At 51.3% G+C, this 15,726-nt stretch overlaps 2 protein-coding genes across 45 annotated transcripts in view; one reads left to right on the top strand and one right to left on the bottom strand.

Annotated features, from left to right (window-relative positions):
* Positions 1-11,662, top strand: part of FGFR1 (fibroblast growth factor receptor 1) — a 59,924-nt gene extending 48,262 nt beyond the window's left edge. For 9 of the 35 annotated variants that reach the window (XM_073998606.1, XM_073998593.1, XM_073998592.1 and 6 more), the window contains 11 exons: positions 649-793; positions 2,847-3,043; positions 4,507-4,652; positions 4,886-5,007; positions 5,456-5,566; positions 6,828-7,018; positions 7,980-8,102; positions 8,256-8,326; positions 8,594-8,731; positions 8,868-8,973; positions 10,301-11,662. In XM_073998606.1, the coding sequence (XP_073854707.1) occupies positions 649-793; positions 2,847-3,043; positions 4,507-4,652; positions 4,886-5,007; positions 5,456-5,566; positions 6,828-7,018; positions 7,980-8,102; positions 8,256-8,326; positions 8,594-8,731; positions 8,868-8,973; positions 10,301-10,507 (1,557 nt within the window). In that variant the 3' untranslated portion in view covers positions 10,508-11,662. Of the gene's footprint in view, positions 1-328; positions 439-648; positions 794-1,194; positions 1,294-2,846; positions 3,044-4,506; positions 4,653-4,885; positions 5,008-5,455; positions 5,567-6,827; positions 7,019-7,979; positions 8,103-8,255; positions 8,327-8,593; positions 8,732-8,867; positions 8,974-9,086; positions 10,167-10,300 lie in introns of those variants that run through there. The other 26 variants (XM_073998607.1, XM_073998605.1, XM_015454687.3 and 23 more) reach the window with 7 other exon arrangements.
* The window catches only part of LETM2 (leucine zipper and EF-hand containing transmembrane protein 2), a 30,204-nt gene continuing 24,394 nt past the window's right edge, over positions 9,917-15,726 (bottom strand). For 8 of the 10 annotated variants that reach the window (XM_005563077.5, XM_045399039.3, XM_065518601.2 and 5 more), the window contains 2 exons: positions 15,569-15,670; positions 9,917-14,815 (listed from right to left, as the gene is read on the bottom strand). In XM_005563077.5, the coding sequence (XP_005563134.1) occupies positions 14,753-14,815; positions 15,569-15,670 (165 nt within the window). In that variant the 3' untranslated portion in view covers positions 9,917-14,752. Of the gene's footprint in view, positions 14,816-14,924; positions 15,257-15,534; positions 15,671-15,726 lie in introns of those variants that run through there. The other 2 variants (XM_065518602.1, XM_073998618.1) reach the window with 2 other exon arrangements.

Raw genomic sequence — 15,726 nt, 5'->3', positions numbered from 1 at the left:
ACAAATTAAATAAATTAGCCAAGTATGGTGGTGTGTGCCTGTAGTCCCAGCTAGTCTGAAGGCTGAGGCAGGAGGATTGCCTGAGCTCAGAAGGTCGAGGCTGCAGTGAGCTACATTTATGCCGCTGCACCCCAGCCTGGGTTGACAGAATGTGACCCCATCTCTTAAAAAACAGAGAAGGGGTTAGGCGTTCCCTTGCACACTCGCATCTGCTGGCTGTGTATGCACACATGCGCGCGAGTGTGTGTGTGTGCGCATGTGTGTGTCTGCAGCCCCCGCCATCCCTCCTGTGTTCACCTTCTGGCTATCTTTACCTGAAACCAAACAGCCCCTGCCCGCCGGCTCCATTTCTCCATGCCGCTCACCGCCCGCATGCTCGGATGGGCCAGTGGCTGCCAGCGTCTGGTGAAGGGTCGTAACCAGCCGTCATCTTCTCAGGTCTGCCGGAGTTCCTCCCTAAGGGTCTCACCCTCTTCCTCTAACAGGTTTTGCTGCCTGGTGGTTTTCGTTTGTTCCTTGTTGCAAAGAAGATGCGGGGGAGCATTTCTTCCTCTGGTCCCCCTTCTCTCTGTTTCCTTCCCTTGCTCTGCGTCTCTTAGAGGTCTCATGTCCTATGCTTGTCCATTTTGCTTCCATTGTCTCTTCTAGACTGCTGGAGTTAATACCACCGACAAAGAGATGGAGGTGCTTCACTTAAGAAATGTCTCCTTTGAGGACGCAGGGGAGTATACGTGCTTGGCGGGTAACTCTATCGGACTCTCCCATCACTCTGCATGGTTGACCGTTCTGGAAGGTACACACTGTAACTTCTCCTCTCGATGTCCTGCCCTTGCCACGGGCACGGGGGGAGCATGCATTTCCGGGCTCGGGGAGACACAGAGGCAGGAGAGCTGGAAGAATGGGCTCCTGCCTGCCTGGTGCCACATGCTGCCCCAGCTTTCAGAGCTGAATCCTCTCGGCTCAGAGAAGAGCTTCCCTAGTTTTGCAGGCGCACGGAGGCCTCCCACCCATGCACCTGCCTCTGCTCTCCCCCTGGTCATTGCAATGCATGCCCGGAATCTGGGTTTACCCTGCAGTCGGACTCCTCCAGGGCAGGCTCCTTCCGTCCTTGGGTCTAGCAGCCTCCCCAATCCGCCGGGCACTGAGTGTCTGAAAAGTCTCAGATAGGGCCCTACGCCTCTTCTCCTTTCTCAGGTGCTCAGCCCAAGGGTGGGGCTTGCTGCTTGCAAAGGGCAGTCCACCCTTCTGTACTACCATCCTCTTGCCTTTGGAGAAAGAAGTCAGCCTGGACAGGTGAACTGAGCTGCCTTCAGAAAGGCCTGTCTCAGGCAGCCGCAGCAGGCTTCATGACGCCCATGTATCCTCTTTGGCTGCTGCCGTCTCTCCTCTCCCAAGAGGGGAAGTCTGTGTGTTGAGCCAGGGAGGAAGGAGCCTGCAGCCTGCTCAGGGTGGTGGCTGGTGACCGCGGGGCCAGGGCTTGCTGCTGTCTCTCGAATGTCCTGCATGTAGGTCTGGCTGTTCCTGCTGGCACTGCCCTCTCCTCTCTCCCCTCCTTTCCCACTCTGCCCTACTTGCCTGTCAGGGTCTACGGATGCCCGTACTGGAGGCAGAAAAGCGTTCTGTTTTTATCGCCGTCCCTGTCTTGGTCCTGTCCGTGCTCCCCATGTGCTCCCAATCAATTGTCTTCGTTCCTCAACATCAGGGAAAGAAAAAACAGCAACACTTCTCCCTGTTATCAGCTCTGCTGTCTCCTTGTCAGACCTTGGGACGTTCTCCTCTGGGCTCAGTCTGGGGTCGTGCCTCATGCCTCTCTGGGGGGGTTCCCAGGGGTGCCGCCTCCATGGCTGGCTGCTGGGTTTTAAAGGGGAAGGTTGGGAGGAGGCCTGTGGAAGGAGGAGGGTGTCCACACCCGTGGGGCAAAGCGTGTTGCGTGAAACCAGCGCTGCACGTGCTGGGATGAAAGCCTCCCAGCCTTCCGTGCTGAAGGGAAAGGTGGACCGAACTGGCTTAGCTGCTGTGGCAATGGGGGGGAGGGGCGGTGAATCCTAATCGGAAGGTGGGAGAAGAGAATAACAAAATGCAACCCCGCCCCCTGCCGCCGCATTTCCTTAAGTTTTAGGGGTTGGGACCTATAAGTAGAATTCGTAAGAACTACCAGAAAAGTTTATTTTTGGAAATTAAGTCAGCTTTGCCTGTGGTTTGGCTAGGAGTAAATATTTACCTGTGTGCCCCGACAGAGATGACACAGACCCGAAGTGGGACATTAAGCAGGGCACAGGCTGGTTCCCCTCCTGTCCTCTGTCCTCATTCTGTGAGTGCCACCATCACCAGGTACTGTAGCCTGCAGAAATAAACGAGGCACCAACCCTGCCTTCAGGGACCCTGTGGCTTCTTAGGGACAGAGGACTCAGAAACACCTCTGTCCCTGCATGTTAAGTGCACGCACACAGTGCTGAGGCTTTGCAGAGAAGGGCCATGGCTCCCAAAGGAGACCAAGAAAGGCACACAGAAGTGACTTCTCAGTTGGCCCTTACAGGGTCCCTGGGTGCCTGTACCTCTCCAGTCCAGTTGAGCGAGGAGGCTCAGGAGTTAATGAGGATGTAGCACGATGGTTCTAGGCCATCCCTCTTCCATGGCTCGAGTCCATTGAAGGCAGCCTCCAAGATCAGGGGGTCGTCTGATCCTCCTCGTGCCACAATCCCGGTCCTAGCTAGAGCCTGCCGTAGTTCTTCTCCTCCCTAAAAGTTCCCAGGACACAGGAGATAGGTGTTGTTTTTCTAATGGAGCGGGACCTCGCATGGACGGGGCCCTCCGAGCCTGCTAATACCCTCTTCGCACTGACTCAGCTCTGGAAGAGAGGCCGGCGGTGATGACCTCGCCCCTGTACCTGGAGATCATCATCTATTGCACAGGGGCCTTCCTCATCTCCTGCATGGTAGGGTCGGTCATCGTCTACAAGATGAAGAGTGGCACCAAGAAGAGCGACTTCCACAGCCAGATGGCTGTGCACAAGCTGGCCAAGAGCATCCCTCTGCGCAGACAGGTAACAGAAAGTAGATGGGGGATTTGCACACTCAGCACCACCTCTCTCTCTGGGCCTCTAATGCCCTGCCCTCTCCATTGTCCCTAATCTACAACTTTGGGCCTTGTTTTCTGGCTTCTGGGCAAGGCACAGTGGAATGTCATGAACTAAGTGTTCCAGAGTCTGTTTCAAGCTGGTGTAGCCCGTGAATTTCCTGCACCCTCCATATCCCACTGCAAGTCCTCCGGACCCCCGGGACATGGATTGGGAGGAAGTCCTATTTGGACGGAATGTGCAGCTGATAACATGAATTTGAACTGTCCCCAAGGGCTGCTTAGAAGTGCAGAGATGCAGGGTAGAGAAGAGGACTGTCTGTATTAGTCCATTTTCACGCTGCTGATAAAGACATACCTAAGACTGGGCAATTTACAAAAGAAAGAGGTTTAATGGACTCACAGTTCCACGTGGCCCGGGAGGCCTCACAGTCGCAGAAGGCAAAAGGCACATCTCACATGGGGGCAGACAAGAGAAGAGAGCTTGTATAGGGAAACTCCCCTTTATAAAACCATCAGATCAGCTGGGTGTGGTGGCTCACGCCTGTAATCCCAGCACTTTGGGAGACTGAGGCGGGTGGATCACAAGGTCAGGAGATCGAGACCATCCTGGCTAACACGGTGAAACCCCATCTCTATTTAAAATGCAAAAAAATTAGCTGGGCGTCGTGGCTAGCGCCTGTAGTCCCAGGTACTCGAGAGGCTGAGGCAGGAGAATGGCATGAACCCGGCAGCGGAGCTTGCAGTGAGCCAAGATCGCACCACTGCACTCCAACCTGGGTGACAGAGCAAGACTCCATCTAAAAAAAAAAAAAAAAACAAAAAACCATCAGATCTCGTGAGATTTACTCACTATCACAAGAACAGCACGGGGAAGACCTGCCCCCATGAGTCAGTGACCTCCTACCAGGTCCCTCCCATAACACGTGGGAATTCAAGATGAGATTTGGGTGGGGACACAGCCAAACCATTATCAGCCATACCATACCCTTGTCCCCTGTATGCCCACCCTTCTGCATGGGAGGGTGTGTGCAAGAGTGGCCGTTTCCTCAGAAGCCTGTGCTCATTCTGGAAGGTGCTTTGGGAGTTAGGAATCCATAAACTAAGGCAAAGTAGTTGCAAAGAGTCAGGAGAATAGAGTTGTTACTGCTATGATCAGTTATAAAATGTCAAGCTGGAAGAGGTGCATTTGGTCTGCTTAATTTAAAGGTGAGTGAAGTCTAGAAAGGCCAGCTCATGGCAGAAATAGGTCAGTCCTAGAAGTTGGGCCTCCTGGCCTGCCATGGTCTTTGAAACACTCTGTGTTGGGAAAGGAACATCAGATACACAGACACGTGTCTCTGCCATTGTTGGGAAGCCCTGACTAGGAATTGAAAGGAGTCACCCTTGACCCCGCTCCTTGCTCTAGGGTGACCCCACTCTTCCTTGCAGGTGTCTGCTGACTCCAGTGCGTCCATGAACTCTGGGGTTCTTCTGGTTCGGCCATCACGGCTCTCCTCCAGTGGGACTCCCATGCTAGCAGGGGTCTCCGAGTATGAGCTTCCTGAAGACCCTCGCTGGGAGCTGCCTCGGGACAGGTAATAATACTTTAACTCCCAACTTTTTGAAGGCGTTCCTTGCTTGCTATTCTAGTGGTGGAAGGTGCATATACTAACACCTTCTGGGCGGTGAAGGTTCATGAAATGCCTGCAGAAACATTGCCACTTTCTGCTTGCAGTTGGGTGAAATACAGAGAGGTGGAGATGGGGTGCCTCTCAAGGTTTGAACTTCACCAGCCCCAACTTATGCCACTCTCTGTTTTCCCTGAAAGACTGGTCTTAGGCAAACCCCTGGGAGAGGGCTGCTTTGGGCAGGTGGTGTTGGCAGAGGCCATCGGGTTGGACAAGGACAAACCCAACCGTGTGACCAAAGTGGCTGTGAAGATGTTGAAGTGTAAGTGATGCTTCTGTCCTTGCAAAGAAAATCTTGTCCCGTTCCAAGCAAGCAGCAGGCCTCGGACCCAGCAGAACAGCTTCTCTGGTGCCTTTGCTGCCCACCCCTGCTCCCCTGCCTGCTTGGGGTTACCTGGGAGTGGAGGGGGTGTTCTGCACCCTGAGATTGTTCAGTGACCTCACTCTGTTCCTTGGTATCAACCTGGGCTGCGGTCAGGTGTTTATCCTGGATCCATCGCTTGCAGGCTTTCCTCACATCCCTGCCCACTCACTACCACCTATTGCAACAACGACTCCCATTAGACGGAAGAGAAAATAAGTTTGGATGGAAGTGGGGAGGAGAGAATCAAGTCCCAGGGAAAAGCAGCCCCTCGACACATACCCCACTCCCTTAGCCTTTATCCTGCCCTCCCTTCCCAAGTAAATGAGTCTCAACATGTTCTTTAAAGCGGACGCAACAGAGAAAGACTTGTCAGACCTGATCTCAGAAATGGAGATGATGAAGATGATCGGGAAGCATAAGAATATCATCAACCTGCTGGGGGCCTGCACGCAGGACGGTGGGTACCGGCCAGACTGGCCTTCCCTGCCCAGCCGGCAGAAGATCTGAGCTGCGGTATCAGTCCCAAGGCCTCTCTCAGCCACAGTTAGGGAAGGGGGTTAAGAGAGGCCACATTAGCAGAGGTTAAAATGTGTTATTTCGGGGTCTGGGCTCCGCTCATTGGTGTTCATTCAAGAATACAGATACCTAGATTCACACACACGGTGTGTTAACAGAGGCAGCTGAGTAATTATGGGCTAAGAGCGCTCAGGCTGGGTGCAGTGGCTCATACCTGTAACCCCAGCACTTTGGGAGGCCAAAGCAGGTGGATCACTTGAGATCAGGCGTTCAAGACCAGTCTGGCCAAAATGGTGAAACCCCGTCTCTCCTAAAAATATGAAAATTAGCCAGGCCTGGTTGTGCATGCCTATGATACCAGCTACTTGGGAGGCTGAGGCACAAGAACTTGCTGGAACCCGGGAGGTGGAGGTTGCAGTGAGCCGAGATCATGCCATTGCACTCAAGCTTGGGAGACACTCCCTCTGTCTCAAAAATAAAATAAATAGGCCAGGCACAGTGGCTCACACCTGTAATCCTAGCACTTTGGGAGGCCGAGGCAGGTGGATCACTTGAGGGAGGTCTGGAGTTCGAGACCAGTCTGGCCAACAGGTGAAACCCTGTCTCTACTGAAAATACAAAAAGTAGCTGGGCGTGGTGGCACATGCCTGTAATTCCAGCTACTCGGGAGGCTGAGGCAGGAGAATTATTTGAATCCGGGAGGCGGAGGTTGCCGTGAGCGGAGGTTGTTGTGAGCCGAGATCACGCCATTGCACTCCAGCCTGGGCAACAAGAGCAAAACTCCATCCCAAAACAAAAAACAAACAAAAAGCCAGGCGTTGTGGTGCATGCCTGTAATCCCAGCTACTTGGGAGGCTGAGGCAGGAGAATTGCTTGAATCCAGAAGGCGGAGGTTGCAGTGAGCCAAAAATTGCACCACTGCACTCCAGCCTGGGCAACAGAGTGAGACTCCATCTCAACATAAATAAACAGACAAACTGGGGCTCTTACCCCAATGTTGCTTGAGAATTTTCTGGACTATGCAGGGAATAATTATTTCTCTGATTTTCTTTGGGTAGTAGAATGGATTTCCCAGGTCCCCTAAGAGGAGGCAGGAGAGGGGAGGTGGCCAGGGTATGCTGCTGGGGATGGGGTTTCTTTGAGGTGAAGCCAAACCTGCTCACCTGCTGCTGGCCCCGTGGCCTCTTCTCCTGTGCCCGCAGGTCCCTTGTATGTCATCGTGGAGTATGCCTCCAAGGGCAACCTGCGGGAGTACCTGCAGGCCCGGAGGCCCCCGGGGCTGGAATACTGCTACAACCCCAGCCACAACCCAGAGGAGCAGCTCTCCTCCAAGGACCTGGTGTCCTGCGCCTATCAGGTGGCCCGAGGCATGGAGTATCTGGCCTCCAAGAAGGTGTGGAACCTGAAGGCTCCCCTGGGTAATGCCAGGGTGGGAACAGAGCCCCCCCAGTCCTCCAGCCTGTGACTTGTCATCTTGTGGTAGCATTGTAGATGCACTGAGCACTGGCCATGTGTACCCTGTGTGTTGTCTTAGGCTCTCTGGGAACCACAGAGTCAGGAGAACCCGTGTAGCCAGGTGGCCTTGGGGTCAGACTGATAGAAGGTCAGATGTGTGCACTGCCACTTTCTGCGTAGCCTCAGGCAGCTACTTAGCATCTTAAAATTCTTCGAATACAAAATAAGAATAATATCAGCTGGGTGCAGTGGCCAAGGTGGGAGGATTGCTTGAGCTCAGGAGTTTGAGACGAGGTTAGGCAACATAGTGAGACCCCGTCTTTTAAAAAAAAAAAATTAGCTGGGTGTGGTAGTGCGTGCCAGTAGTCCAAGCTACTTGGGAGGCTGAGATGGGAGGCTAGCGTGAGCCCAGGAGTTTGAGGCTGCACTGAGCCATGATCACACCACTGCACCCCAGCCTGGGCGACAGAGCAAGGCCCTGTCTCAAAAGAAAATAAAGTATAACAACACCTGTTGTAGAATTGTTATGAGGATAAAATGAAACTGTCTGTGAGTGTTGAGTGCAGTGTTTGGTGTGTAAGGGCTGGCTTGGTTTGAGCCCAGCCACATGTGGACTTGCAGTGCTGGGAGGCAGGACCTGGGAGCACGCACCCCTGCAGACCCAGCAGAGGCATAAGGGGCCAGCATTTGGGGAGGGAAGGGAGGAGCGCTTGCTGTGATGAGAAGCCTGATGCTGGCAGAGAATATTAGAGGAGGGAAAGCAGAGGTTCGGGGGCAGAGCAGTGTGGCAGAAGTCCTATGACACAAGTCGGCCAGTTTGCATGGGTGGCAGCCCCCCCCACAGAGCCTTCCAGCTCCCTCACCTCCCCGCTTCCCACTCTCCCTTCCTCCGTCCTCAGTGCATACACCGAGACCTGGCCGCCAGGAATGTCCTGGTGACAGAGGACAATGTGATGAAGATAGCAGACTTTGGCCTCGCACGGGACATTCACCACATCGACTACTATAAAAAGACAACCAACGTGAGTGCCAACAGGGCTGCCCTATGCTGGTGGTTTCATCTGAGAAGCTAGGAGTGGGGTGGGCTCAGAACCCACCCCCCCCTCCGTCCCTTCCCACCTGTGCTCTCACAGCCCTGCCTGGGGCCACGCCAACCTCCCCTGTGCTGCTTTCAGGGTCGACTGCCTGTGAAGTGGATGGCGCCCGAGGCATTGTTTGACCGGATCTACACCCACCAGAGTGATGTGTGAGTTTGTAACAGCAATTGCCAGGGAGGTGTGGGATAGAGAGCTGCTAGCACTGCAGAGTCCTGCATTCTCCCTGGACTGAGGAGTCCTCCTTCCACCCGAGAGGAAAACAAAACACTGTCTGTGGTCATTTCCTCTGCTCCAGATGTTGAAAGGCTGATCTGTTCTCCACTCTGTCTCCTGGCACTGCCCTGGGTGGAGGATTTGTGCTGGAGGAGGGGAGGCGGAGAAGCTCTAACACCCCGTGGCTCTCCGCTTATTTGCAGGTGGTCTTTCGGGGTGCTTCTGTGGGAGATCTTCACTCTGGGCGGCTCCCCATACCCTGGTGTGCCTGTGGAGGAGCTTTTCAAGCTGCTGAAGGAGGGTCACCGCATGGACAAGCCCAGTAACTGCACCAACGAGCTGTAAGCCCGAGGAGATGTCGGAGGCCCTGAGGCAGGCCCTGGGGCAAGAGTGGGCTTGAGGGGCAGGGGGTTAGATGAGAGGGTGTCCATCTCCAGTAGGCGGCCCTTCCTCCCTGACCTTACGGTCCTGCTGCAGGTACATGATGATGCGGGACTGCTGGCATGCAGTGCCCTCACAGAGACCCACCTTCAAGCAGCTGGTGGAAGACCTGGACCGCATCGTGGCCTTGACCTCCAACCAGGTAAGGCTGCCCATGCCAGAGCCAGAGCTCAGGCTGTCCCCACTGCGTGCATGCACCTCCCTGAGTAGGGAGGAGGGGCCCGGCCCATCACTGCTTCCTCTCGCCCATCACAGGAGTACCTGGACCTGTCCATGCCCCTGGACCAGTACTCCCCGAGCTTTCCCGACACCCGGAGCTCTACATGCTCCTCAGGGGAGGATTCCGTCTTCTCTCATGAGCCGCTGCCCGAGGAGCCCTGCCTGCCCCGACACCCAGCCCAGCTTGCCAATGGCGGACTCAAACGCCGCTGACTGCCACCCACACGCCCTCCCCAGACTCTACCGTCAGCTGTAACCCTCACCCACAGCCCCTGCCAGGCCCACTGCCTGTCCGTCCCTGTCCCCTTTCCTGCTGGCAGGAGCCCGCTGCCTACCGGGGGCCTTCCTGTGTGGCCTGCCTTCACCCCGCTCAGCTCACCTCCTCCTCCGCCTCCTCTCCACCTGTTGGTGAGAGGTGCAAAGAGGCAGATCTTTGCTGCCGGCCACTTCATCCCCTCCCAGATGTTGGACCAAGACCCCTCCCTGCCACCAGGCACTGCCTGGAGGGCGGGGAGTGGGAGCCGATGAACAGGCATGCAAGTGAGAGCTTCCTGAGCTTTCTCCTGTCAGTTTGGTCTGTTTCGCCTTCACCCGTAAGCCCCTTGCACTCTGGTGGCAGGTGCCTTGTCCTCAGGGCTACAGCAGTAGGGAGGTCAGTGCTTCGAGCCTCGATCGAAGGTGACCTCTGCTCCAGATGGGTGGTGCCAGTGGCTTTACTAATTCCGATACTAGTTTGCTTTGCTCACCAAATGCCTGGTACCAGAGGATGGTGAGGTGAAGGCCAGGTTGGGGGCAGTGTTGTGGCCCTGGGGCCCAGCCCCGAACTGGGGGCTCTGTACATAGCTATGAAGAAAACACAAAGTGTATAAATCTGAGTATATATTTACATGTCTTTTTAAAAGGGTCGTTACCAGAGATTTACCCATCGGGTAAGATGCTCCTGGTGGCTGGGAGGCATCAGTTGCTATATATTAAAAACAAAGAAAAAAGAAAAAAAAGAAAAATGTTTTTAAAAAGGTCATATATTTTTTGCTACTTTTGCTGTTTTAGTTTTTTAAATTATGTTCTAAACCTATTTTCAGTTTAGGTCCCTCAATAAAAATTGCTGCTGCTTCATTTTTCTATGGGCTGTGTGAAAAGGGTGGGAATGTCCACTGGAAAGAAGAGACACCCACGGGCCCTGGGGCTAGGTCTGTCCCGAGGGCACTGCACGCTCCTGGCGCAGGTTCCTTGTAACCTCTTCTTCCTAGGTCCTGCACCCAGACCTCACGACGCACCTCCTGCCTCTCCGCTACTTTTGGAAGGTCAGAAAAAGAAGATGTCTGCGTCGAGGGCAGGAACCCCATCCATGCACTAGACGCGCTGGGCGGAGAGTCAAGGCCCAGCAGCCAACCACCATGGATGGTTTCCTCCAAGGAAACCGGTGGGGTTGGGCTGGGGAGGGGGCACCTACCTAGGAATGGCCACCAGGTAGAGCTAAAGTGATTAAGAGGTAGCCAAGGGCACAGTTGCTCACACCTGTAATCCCAGCACTTTGGGACGCCGAGGTGGGCAGATCACTTAAGGTCAGGAGTTCGAGACCATCCCGGCCAACTTAGTGAAACCCCATCTCTACTAAAAATATATAAATTATCCAGGCATGGTGGCACGCGCCTGTAATCCCAGCTCCACAGGAGGCTGAGGCAGGAGAATGCCTTGAACCTGGGAGGCGGAGGTTGCAGTGAGCCGAGACTGTGCCATTGCATTCCAGCCTGGGTGACAGAGAAAACAGAAAGGAAAGCAAATGATGAAGGTCTGCAGAAGCTGAAACCCAGACATGTGTCTGCCCCATCTGTGTGGGCGTGGTTTTGCCGGTGCTTGTAAGTGCAGGAGAACATGTCACCTGAGGCTAGTTCTGCATTCAGGTCCCTGGCTTCGTTTCTTGTTGGTATTCCTCCCCAGATCGTCCTTCCTGTATCCTTGTGACCAGACTGTATTTATTGGGACTGTCGCAGATCTTGGCTTCTTACAGTTCTTCCTGTCCAAACTCCACCCTACCCCTCAGGAAGGGGGGAAAATTCTCCGAATGCTTTTGTTTTTTTGGCTGCTTGGAATTTACTTCTGCCACCTGCTGGTCATCACTGTCCTCACCAGGCGGATTCTGGCTCCCCGGTACCTCATGGCTCAAACTACCACTCCTCAGTCGCTATATTAAAGCTTACATTTTGCTGGATTACTGCTAAATACAAAAGAAAGTTCAGTATGTTTTCATTTCTGTAGGGAAAATGGGATTGCTGCTTTAAATTTCTGAGCTAGGATTTTTTTTGGCAGCTACAGTATTGGTCACTATTGTAAAATTATCTTTGTTTCTCTCTGTAAATACGCACCTGCTAACATTACAATTTGTATTTATGTTTAAAGAAGGCATTTGGTGAAGAGCTGGGAAAGGAATTTTTAGCTCTTAAAAGCATTTGCTTTGAGACCACACAGGAGTGTCTTTCCTTGTAAAACAGTGATGATATTCTGCTTTGGCCCTACCTTGAAGCAATGTTGTGTGAAGGGATGAAGACTCTAAAAGGCTTCATAAGCCCTTGGGAGAGGTGCTAGAAAAATATATGGCACTATCATAATTACAGTGATGTCCTTGCTGTTACTACTCAAATCACCCACGAATTTCCCCAAAGACTGCACTAGCTGTCACATAAAAGAGAGTGAAATTGACCTGAGAGAAAATGAAATGGCCATTTTACATAGAGGACCAGATTGGGTCTCCTGAGGAAAGGAATCCAGTTTATCTAATGAAGATGTTGTGCCATCAAGGCACTGAGTCTGTCTGGTTTCCTGAGGGTTAAAAGATTAGGGCTGGGATCACCACAGCAGTAATCAATACTGCCTTTCCGTCTTTTCTAATTGCCATAGGCTGAAGATCATCGGTCCCTTGGCCCTGCTAATGTAATGTATTGATCTCAGGTAAGTAAGATTGAACATCAGATGAGGGAGGAAATCTGTCTCGATGTTAATGAGGTTGCTGTGCTTATTAGCTACCACTGGGTGGAGCCAGCGAGCTGAAGTTTCAGTTGGCATTAGGTGAACCACCAGTCAGCTCTCAAGTCACATTGGTCCAACTACTACCTGCTAGTATGTGTTGGTGGTGAGTGGGAACTCTTTAGCCTAGATTTGGCATTACGGAAAAATTGATTGGACAGCACTGATATGGCTTGTTTCGGAATGATTTAAGTATAGAATTAGACATGACACAAGTGCAAGGCCGTAAGTGTTAGTGGCCACCACCTCTCTATTGTAGCAGAATTCTATGTGAGACACAGGCCACATCTAGCATCACTGCAGTTGGGTTTTAGAGAATGCCTAAAGTGGCTGGGCATGGTGGCTCACGCCTGTAATCCCAGCACTTTGGGAGGCTGAGGCAGGCGGATCACCTGAGGTCAGGAGTTCCAGACCAGCCTGGCCAACATGGTGAAATCCCATCTCTACAAAAATACAAAAATTAGCCAAGTGTGGTGGTGCATGCCTTTAATCCCAGCTACTCCAGAGGCTGAGGCAGGAGAGTTGCTTGAACCCAGGAGGCGGACATTGCAGTGAGCTAAGATCGCTCCACTGTACTCCAGCCTGGGTGACAGCAAGACTGTCTCAAAAAAAAAAAAAAAAAGTCAAAAGTCATACCCAATGAGATCATTAGCAGCAGGTAGAGCCAAGGCATCTGCATCTATAGAGAAGGGAGCAGAGAGGAGAAAGCTCTGAAGCAGCCGGAACAGCCTTCCATTCCCTCTGCTGAGGAGAGCCAGAGAAGAGGGTGGTCAGTAAGAACCCAACTGCTAAGACCTGGTCTGGGCGGGTTCCCTCTAGGACCCTCCAGTATTCAGGAGCATTTCCACCGTAACTGCCCCACATGCAGGTCTCCGCACACAGAAGGGATCTATTTCATAAACATGCTAACTAGAGGTGTAACTGTCTCATTACCCCGGGAGGCTAGCACCAGTGTGGTGTGTGGTGCTGGTTCTCAGGGGACACTGCATGTCTCCTCCCAGCTCTGCACTGTCCAGTGGTACCTTGGCAGTGGCTTGAAATCAACATGGTGGGAGGATTTATATCACTGGAATAACCAGATGCTATAAATCAGGGTTTTTTCCCCCTCAAAGAGTTGGTGGTTAACGATTTACCAGAACACCACTAGCTGGGATTAGATGTAAGGATCATTGAACCCAACAGCCAAGCACCCTAAGTGATGAGAACAACGAAACATCCTTGACTTCTCTGAGCTGCTAGCAGGAGAGTGGGAGGAGAGGTGTATCAAGTGGCCCGGGTCCTTTGACCGGGTCACTGCTCATTCCCACCCTGCTCGGAGGGAAAGCCAGAAGGAACTGTAGGACAGCCCAGCAGTACCTATGACTCATTCAGCTAAAACATGATTGAGCAAGTTTAACTAGCTAATCCTTTTCCCACATTTAACACCTGAAATGTGGACTAATTAAAACACCCGTCATTTTTGAAACGGGAAAATGTATTGTGAATCACCTCGCTAGGCAGGATCCATGACTGCTGTATTTGCACAGTAGGGATTCATCATTCCCAAAGAACTGGGCTTCATTAGTGGGACATGGTGGGGCTTCTGTGATGGAGCAGAAGTCTAGAAAGCACTGTAGAATACATATTCTTGTTTCGAAGTGCTGGTGACGTTCCTCATTTAGGTGATCCCACACAGGACAGTTGAGTTTTACTTATTTTAACTGACTGCTGTCTAACCACAGCAAGTGAATCTAATTTTATCACCTACAGGCTGAAATACCTTTGGCCTTCTAACCACTCCCCAAGGGAAGAAAGCCCTTGGTCAGCTACATGGCAGTCTATTATTTCAGTATTATTAATACTGAAAACATCAAACATAAATATCCTAATGTGATACTTGTTGCTGGGTAGCACAGGGATTATATCAGACCTTCACAACCCCTATGACTAATAAATAGTCTTGTGAAAGACAAACTGGCCAGAAACACACACACCCAACACAAACAAATGATTAAGGTTTAAACCCTTAATTATGCTTCCTAGCAAAATGGTGGCTAATGAAAGCCATATGCGCTAGAAGAGTGGCTGCCTAGCAGATTGCTGCAGCCTCTGCAGGCCCAAGAGGGGGATGTCAGAAGCAGCCAAATCTTTCTGATTGCCAGTCTGTTTAACTCCCCATTTTCTCCAAGAAGCTTCATTATATCCAGAAAGATCTTTTGGGGAGTATATCCATCCCGTCTCATAAGGTACTTTGTTTCCAGGATGCTGATTCTACTGGTGGATCATTCAGAAAGTTAATCAGGTGCTCCTAAAATGGTTTTTGGAACTTCCAAGTTCTTACTCAGAATTCCAAGCCATAGGAGACAGAGGTATCTAAGGTGCCAAGCTGATTCCATTGTGCAAAAAAATTTCCTCTCTTAAGGGACGTACACATGAAATTAAAAAAACAACATGGTGGGGGGTGACAATGGCACAGAGGAAATGGGACTTTGCAATTATATTTTTATAAGGGGTCTGAACTTGGTCTCACTACTCACATCACCTGGAATGGTTACCAGGCCTCAAAGGACTGCCCCATGGGCTAAACGACTGATCCACTCTCTGAAGCCAGACAGAGAGTCTTAGCTGGGAGGTCCTTTACAGATGCCACTGTTGAGGGCCGGAAGCTGGAGAGAGTGAGCTCCATCCTCAAGTAGTCCTTATGCTCCTTTTGAACTAGCCTTGCTGTTCTGGGCCGTCATTTGTGATTTGGCCTGGAGTGTCTAGGCGTAAAAAACAAAAGGACTGTAGGCATTAGTCACAGACGTGTAAGTTCTTAAGGAGTGAATGCCATTTTTGTTTTCTTAATCAAAATAGTGACAGACCACAAAGTCAAATCTGAGATTATAATTTACCTTGGTAATAAAAGATACAGGAGATTTACAAAAAACAAGGTCTGTGTGTGCTTGGGATGCTTTTCTGGGCTTAACCCATATGTGTCTTAATAGATTCTCTGTCTTGCCAGCGTGTCTTTGGTCCACAGGAGCCACTTCCCACTTCAACTCTCCCACAACCTCCCCACTGTTTACTCTTCATGCCCTGTGCTCTTGCCCCAAATCCCTTCACCCAATTGGGAAGACTGGATGATAGATAATTTCTTATTTACGTGCATTTCTCCTGAAATTCAAGTTGCTTTCCAGCTAGTATTTCCTGACATCAGAAGCCTGTGTAAAATACACAACACATGGAAACTATTTCCATCTGGCACATAAGAAAAAAAGGGTCTGCCTATATTGTAACTGGCTTGTAAGCATGTTTTAGTCTGACCCACAATTGTATTGGTTGTTTTTTGCTTTTGGATAGTTGAAGTAAAAAACGTGGTTATAAGATGACTAAAGTTCAGCCTACAATTTCCTGTTTGGACAACAGGAAGAATTGTGCAGTGTTTTGCAACAGGACTAATTCTAGATTCTCACTACCCTTAAAGATAACTGGAGGGAGAGGGTTTTTCTTTTTCATTTACTAAAGATACTTACAGCTTCTTTAGAAGAAGTGATGGATCCTTTAGGTAATGAAATTGGTGTTGATGGTGTTATGGGTGATGATGTAACTGGTGGCGGCTGTATAAAGTCTTCATCCTTAAACATCAGAACCAAGAGTTGGGTTACTGATTTAAAACAAAATGTATTAATCT

The sequence above is a fragment of the Macaca fascicularis genome, chromosome 8 (assembly GCF_037993035.2).
Source record: "Macaca fascicularis isolate 582-1 chromosome 8, T2T-MFA8v1.1".
Lineage (NCBI taxonomy): Eukaryota > Metazoa > Chordata > Mammalia > Primates > Cercopithecidae > Macaca > Macaca fascicularis.
The sequence above is the reverse complement of the archived record's forward strand: the minus strand, read 5'-3'. Positions and strand labels throughout refer to the sequence as shown.